Consider the following 7,742-nt stretch of genomic DNA (forward strand, 5'->3'; position numbering starts at 1 on the left):
CTATACAATTACTGTATACTATTATAACTACATAATGCTATTATATATTATAACTACATATTATTCACATCTCCCTCATTTCTTAGAGCACAATAACATTGCATCAAAATTATATACAACCACTTCTTCAGCCATTCAACAATTGATGGACATCCCTCAATTTATACTGTGAATATTTTTGGTACATATAGATCCTTTACCTTTTTCTTTTATCTGTCCAGAACATAGACCTAGCAGTGATATTGCTGTGTCAAAGGGTATGTACAGCTTTATAGCGCTTTGGGCACAATTCCAAATTGTTCTCAAGAATGGTCAGACAAGTTCTGAATTGCGCACTAATGTCTCTATTTTTCCACATCCCCACCAGAATCTGTCATTTTCCTTTTCTGTCAGGATGGCCAATCTGAGGTAGTGTGAATTGATACATCAAAGTTGTTTTCATTTGCATTTCTCTAATTAATAGTGATTTACAGCTTTCATTATTATTGTTAGCTTTGATTTCTGCATCGAAAGCTCTGTTTATATTCCTTAATCCTGACAGGAATCTTATTCATTTTTTCACATGTCATGTGATATATGCCTCAAGCACGGTCAACAGTTACTCAGGACATATTAGGCTCAGGCTCATCTCATGGCCAAGAGGTCATCCCCAAGCATCTTGCATGCCATATTTCCAGGGATCAAAATAGATGCAAATGCTCTCCCAATACTAAGTACCTCTAGCTCAGCCAGCATATCTCCCTCCCTGAAAGCCCATGGAAGGATAACACTAAATTTTTGCTCCTTTAGAGGCCTCTGCAGAGGGGAGGGATATCTTCTTACCCAGGGAGCCTAAATACTCTCTGAAACTACATCTAGGGACTCAGAATCACAATCTAGTTAGATGGGGATGTTCCTACACTCCTTATATCACGAAGAATCACTCTAGTAGATTATCTGATGGACATAAAGTGGTGTCCATAGTCTATAAACCTTTCCAAACTGAAAAGGTTTTTCTCCAGAATTAATTCTTTGATGCTGAGCAAGTTGTGTCTTCAGGCTGAAGGTCTTCCCACATTCACTGCATTCATAAGGTCTCTCTCCAGTATGAATGCTCTGATGTTGAGTAAAAGATACATTCAGCTGGAAAGCCTTCCCTTATACATTATATTCATAAGGTATAAATTTGGCCTTCCCACATTCACTACATACATAAGGTTTTTCTCCAGCATGAATTTTTGATATCTAATAAGATCTGAATTGCAATGTAGGCCTTCCCACACTCCTCACATTCGTGAGGAATCTCACTAGGATGAATTCTCTGATGGAGAACTACTGTCCTCAGTCTAAAGGCCTTTCTACATGCATTACTCTCTTAATATTTCTCTCCTAAAAAAATTGTTTAAAAAAGTATCTCTCCTTAATGCTTTAAGTTATACTCTCACTCTGAAGGTCTTCTGACATTCATTACATCCATAAGGTTTCTCTTCAGTATGAATTTTTTAATGTCGATTAAGATCTGAGTTGTGGGGGAAAGCCTTCCCATATTCCTTACATTCAAAAAGAATTGTCTCTAATATGAATTTTCTGATGTTCACTAAGTTTTGTCTTAATCCCGAAGGCCTTCCCACATTCACTACATTTATAAGGTTTCTCTCCAGTATGAATACTTTGGTGTCGAATAAGTGCTGAGTTGCAGGCAAAAGCCTTCCCACACTCCTTACATTCATAAAGCATCTTCCCAGTATGAATTCTCTGGTGCACATAAAGTAGTGTCTTACTCCTGAAGGCCTCCATACATTCACTACATTCATAAGCTTTCTCTACTGTATGAATTTTTTGATGTCGAGTAAAATCTGAGTTGTACAGGAAACCCCTCCCACACCCCTTACATTCATAAAGAAAATCTCCAGTATGAAGTTTCTGATGCTTAGTATGATGTGACTTCCTCCTGAAGGCCTTTCCACACTCACTACATTCATAAGGCTTCTCTCCACTATGAATTGTCTGATGCACAGTAAGCCCTGACTTAATCCTGAAGGCCTTTCCACATTCACTACATTCATAAGGCTTCTCTTCAGTATGACGTCTCTGATGCTCAGTAAGATGTGACTTCTTCCAGAAGGCCTTTCCACATTCACTGCATTCATAAGCCTTCTCTCCAGTATGAATTCTCTGATGCAGTCTAAGTTGTATCTTAATCCTGAAGGCCTTCCCACATTCATTACATTCATAAGGATTATCTCCAGTATGAATTCTCTGATGTCGAGTAAGATTTCCCTTCCAAGTGAAGGCCTTCCCACATATACTACATTTATAAGGATTCTCTCTAGTATGAATTCTCTGATGCAGGCTAAGTTGTATCTTAATCCTGAAGGCCTTCCCACATTCATTACATTCATAAGGATTATCTCCAGTATGAATTCTCTGATGTCGAGTAAGATTTCCCTTCCACATGAAGGCCTTCCCACATTCACTACATTCATAAGGTTTCTCTCCAGTATGAATTCTGTGATGCACAGTAACCTCTGACTTACCCTGGAAGGACTTCCCACATTCACTACATTCATAAGGTTTCTCTCCACTATGAACTGTCTGATGTACAGTAAGCCCTGACTTATTCCTGAAAGCCTTCCCACACTGAATACATTCGTAAGGTTTCTCTCCAGTATGAACTGTCTGATGCACAATAAGCCCTGACTTACTCCTAAAGGCCTTCCCACACTGACTACATTCATAAGGTTTCTCTCCAGTATGAACTCTCTGATGCACAATAAGCCCTGACTTACTCCTGAAGGCCTTCCCACATATACTACATTTATAAGGTTTCTCCCAGTATGAATCTCTGATGCAGTGAAAGTTGTTTCTTAATCCTAAAGGCCTTCCCACATTCACTACATTCATAAGGTTTCTCTCCAGTATGAATTCTCTGATGTTGAGTAAGGTTTTTCTTGCAAGTGAAGGCCTTCCCACATACATTACATTTATAAGGTTTCTCCCCAGTATGAATTCTTTGATGCACTCTAAGTTCTATCTTAATCCTGTAGGCCTTTCCACATACACTACATTTATAAGGTTTCTCTCCAGTATGAATTCTTTGATGCAGTGAAAGTTGTTTTTTAATCCTGAAGGCCTTTCCACATACACTACATTTATAAGGTTTCTCCCCAGTGTGAATTCTCTGATGCATTCTAAGTTCTATCTTAATCCTGTAGGCCTTTCCACATACACTACATTTATAAGGATTATCTCCAGTATGAATCATCAGATGTCGAGTAAGACTTCCCTTCAAAGTGAAGGCCTTCCCACACATACTACATTTATAAGTATTTTCTCTAGTATGAATTCTCTGATGCAGTGAAAGTTGTATCTTAATACTAAAGGCCTTCCCACATACACTACATTCATAAGGTTTCTCTCCAGTATGAACTCTCTGATGCAGTGAAAGTTGTTGCTTAACCCTGAAGGCCTTCCCACATACACTACATTCATAAGGTTTCTCTCCAGTATGAACTGTCTGATGTAGTGAAAGTTGTTGCTTAATCCTGAAGGCTTTCGCACATTTAATACATTCATAAGGTCTCTCTCCAGAATGAACTGTCTGATGTAGTGAAAGTTGTTTCTTAATCCTGAAGGCTTTCCCACATTCAATACATTCATAAGGTTTCTCTCCAGTATGAATTCTCTGATGTTGAATAAGACTTGTCTTGCAAGTAAAGGCCTTTCCACATACATTACATTTATAAGGTTTTTCCCAGTATGAATCTCTGATGCAGTGAAAGTTGTTGCTTAATCCTGAAGGCTTTCCCACATTCACTACATTCATAAGGTTTCTCTCCAGATGAACTTCTCTGATGTAGTGAAAGTTGTTTCTTAATCCTGAAGGCTTTCCCACATTCACTACATTCATAAGGTTTCTCTCCAGCATGAATTCTCTGATGCACAGCAAGATGATTCTTGCTCCTGAAGACCTTCCCACATTCATTACATTCAGGAGGTTTATCTCCAGTAAATTCTCTGCTCCCTGAAAGGAAGAATAAAGAGCCAATTAACCCTGCCTTTTTCCCCCTTTCCCAAAGTTCTTAGTTGCTCAAAGATTTTAGAACTGATGAAGCTGCCTCCGCCCAATATTCTAACTTCCTTAAAGGCCTCAATGATTTAACCACCTAATCTAGCTTTAACCACACCACAGGCCCCCCAGACTCAATATAGCTAGTGGCCCTAGCTAGCCACTGCCTCTGAATCCAATTCATGTATTTGAACAGGTGTATTCTTATACTCAACCACAATCACATCATCCATTTAGCCCAAGACAGGCCCATGGTACCTTACTATCCATCTTGACCAAACAGCACCACAAAGCTAGCCAAACAGAGGGCAGCACAACCAGGATGTATGACTACCAAACACAGAAGGACCCCCCAGCATTACCTAATCCCTTAACAAATCCATCCTGCCTTTTTAATACTCATCATTTCTATTATGTAATTGCATTGTTACCCTCTAAAAATCCATCTTGCTTTCTCCTAAGTTCCTGGTTCTCTTGGAAACCAGCCTACTTCTGAGGGGCATCAATCCTCAATAAATGCCAATACTTGGATTAGAAGTGGTCTGAGTCTGAATTCTTTGATATTTTTATTTCCCTTTTTTTAATTAATTAATTTTTTGGTGAGGCAACTGTGATTAAGTGACTTGCCCAGAGTCACACAGCTAGAAAGTATTATGTGTTTGAGGCCAGATTTGAACTCAGGTCCTCCTGAGTTCAAATCCATGTCCAGTGCTCTATCCACTGTGCCATTTAGCTGCCCCTGAATTCTTTGAGATGGTGTTGCCAACAACACACCAAGAAACCGCAACAGAACTATTCTCTTGCCTTCTCACCTGAGATGACAAGTCTCACTAGTCTTTCGCTAAGGATCAGTTTATCTTATGTGAAAGTATGAAGACTCAAAGGTAACATACGTAAATGAAATGACTAAGGATGAAATTAACCCTTAATTCTGCTGTACGTGGTTGACATTTGAAAGGAATAAGACTGTTCAGAAAAAAAAAACACATGACTTTGAGAACTTCCAAATGTAGTCTTACCATATGAGCTTAAAATAGTAAGGGAAAAAAAAGATTGAACAGAAAGGAAATAGGAACTTAGAGTGAGGAGAAGAAATAAATAGATGAAGTAAAGAGAATAAACAAGAAAGATGAGGGGGGAAATGTGACAATTGCTGCCAGAAATTTCCTCAAAAAATCCAACACATCTACTTTGTAAGGAATTGATTAAACTTATAAGAGTAAGACATACAAGTATTTCTGACAAGAGAAATTATTAATATTGACCTGAAACATTACTCAAAATCTGGTAATCAAAGAAGTAAAAATGAAAACAACTGACAGGTGTCCATAAACAGCCATTAGATTACCAAATATTCTTTAAAATGATAACTTATTAAATGACCTACTTATGAAACTGCTGCTGCCATTTTTCTTAAAAGTACCATAGTAATTTTAGAGCTACAAAACTACTCATATCATTTGACCCAATGGTCCTATTACCAGGTCTATACCCTCAAAATATTACTGAAAGCAAAGAACTCTCTCTAAAATGTTCACAATAGCTTTTGTGAAATTCCAAAATAATGAAAACCTATACGTCCAATGATGGGTTATGGTTAATCAAGTCATATGAACACATTATTTGCCTTTATAAATAATATGATTTCAAAGCATAAAGAAAAACAGGATGACACATAACATGACAGACTGAAAAAATGAGAATCAGGTTAGGATTAAATATTTTTAAAAATAACAGCAGCGAAGCAACATAATCACAAAACAAAATAAAAGAAAATATCAGAAGAGAAATGAGAAGCAAAAAGAGTACATTACTTAATATCTGAAAGTTTTATTTTAATATTAATATTACATAATTGATAAGTTGATTGAGGTATTAAATATACTAAATATTAATGTTTTAAAATTTAAAAGGGAGGATGAATTCATGCAAGTGAGGCAGAGAATACCTGCTTAAAATAAGATAATCTTCAATGAACAGAAGAGAAATAACTGCCTTGTACAGATGCAACAACTTTCTTTGAGACTGGAGGTACATTTCAGTAAAGAGATACATTAAAAAAAAAGAGTGAGTTCCTGAGGTAAAAAAAAAGTTTTAAAGTCTCAGCTCCTCTCAATAGATCTAAGAAGCTTTGATAGATCACTCTGTTCAACGTTTTACAAGAGTTTTGACCTAAAATGACCAACAGATCACTATTTTGCAATGACCCAACTGCTTGGTTTTTATATAGTCACCTGGACAGCTGCTTCCTGAAATATCTGCCTCTGGCATCCAAGATGCTTCCCTTCTTTCCAACTGGTAGATCACATCTGGTTTGGAAACTGGAAATCCTGTTTGTTGAAAAGGAAAAAGAGCTAGGGAGTCATCTTGGAGTTCCATCATAGAACAGGTAGAGAAATATTCCTTCCAACTCTTAGTAGAAAGGTGGGGTAATAAGGGTGCTGAATGTACCTTACACCATCAAGGCACTATGTTAGCTCATTTCGTCTGAGATTTTTCCCCCAACCAAGAGAGCCTTAATGGGCTGGTTGGAGGGAAAAGTAGGGTTTTTTCCTTTTCCTTTTTTTTTCAGGTGGCAGAGGGAGAAGAAATTACATTTTTTAAAAAAGCATCCATAAAACGTAATAAAAGAATTCAAAGCCAGTCAAAACCCTCAAGTAGGCATGCTAGGAAGACCTCAAGGATAGCACAAAGGACCACTGAAGGATACTCTATATTATGGTAGAATGGATTACTGAGTAGGATTTAGGAAAAAATAGTTCATTTGACTGCTTGGACGGTGGGAATTGTGCATGATGAAACATATATTGAGATTAAAAAGAATATCTTGGATTTGAACCAACAGAGAGAGGAAGATACATCCTCAAGGATAACAACAAATCAGGAAATCAATTTCCAAGGATACTAAGCAAAGACTTTTTTCCTGGAAACAAGTAGTACAAGTAATCTGTCAATGGGTTACAAAAGGATAAGTATTATTTTCTCTTCTATGCCAAAGAATAACTTCTATGCCAAATAAAATCTCGAGTTGGCATAGTATATAGCAAGACTTCAAGACACCAAGGCTTTTCTTACCCAAAGAGACCAGGTTCCTATAGTTCTCCAGCATCACATCCTTATACAACTTTTTCTGAGATGGGTTCAATTGTACCCACTCTTCCTGGGTGAATTCCACAGCCACATCCTTGAATGTCACTGATTCCTGAAATAAAAAAACATTTGTGCTTACCCAGCTATAGCTCTAACTCTTATGAAGTTCAAATAAATGTAAACTGCTTGCCAGCAGTGTGAGGTGAAGGCATTAGGACAGCAAGTGGTACATTGAGGCAACTGAGTCAACCATACTAACTCCATTTTGTGACTCAATTCTGGAGGTAGCTCAGTCCTTTTTCTATTCAATTATAGCTATAGTCTAACTTCTGTCTTTTGAGAAAATTTATTCAATTGTGGGAATTGAGAGAAAACCTTATTGCATTGTTTGAAACTAGCCCTGTGTGGCTGGGAACAAGACTTCCTCAACCTGCTGTTTAGAGACTCTTAACAAAGGACCAAGAAACCCATGCTCACCAGAACCCAGTCAGATACAAAAACACTGATGTAAGGAGTTTTCTCACAATTGAACATCTCAAAGCAACTCGTATGTCTTACCTGAAAACTGACCCCATACCTAACAATTAATTATTGTTCCATGTTC

The 7,742-nt window shown here is 37.5% G+C and overlaps 1 protein-coding gene across 1 annotated transcript in view; it reads right to left on the bottom strand.

Annotated features, from left to right (window-relative positions):
* Positions 1 to 1,002: 1,002 nt before the first annotated feature.
* LOC110203972 (uncharacterized) overlaps positions 1,003 to 7,742 on the bottom strand; it is a 9,036-nt gene continuing 2,296 nt past the window's right edge. Inside the window, 5 exon segments of the mRNA XM_078149115.1 lie at positions 1,003 to 2,806; positions 2,808 to 3,734; positions 3,736 to 4,003; positions 6,283 to 6,378; positions 7,124 to 7,250. Coding sequence (XP_078005241.1) covers positions 1,537 to 2,806; positions 2,808 to 3,734; positions 3,736 to 4,003; positions 6,283 to 6,378; positions 7,124 to 7,250 — 2,688 coding nt within the window. The 3' untranslated portion in view covers positions 1,003 to 1,536.

Source organism: Phascolarctos cinereus, unplaced genomic scaffold (genome assembly GCF_003287225.1).
Source record: "Phascolarctos cinereus isolate Bilbo 61053 unplaced genomic scaffold, phaCin_HiC Scaffold_2;HRSCAF=192, whole genome shotgun sequence".
NCBI classification, from domain to species: Eukaryota; Metazoa; Chordata; class Mammalia; order Diprotodontia; family Phascolarctidae; genus Phascolarctos; species Phascolarctos cinereus.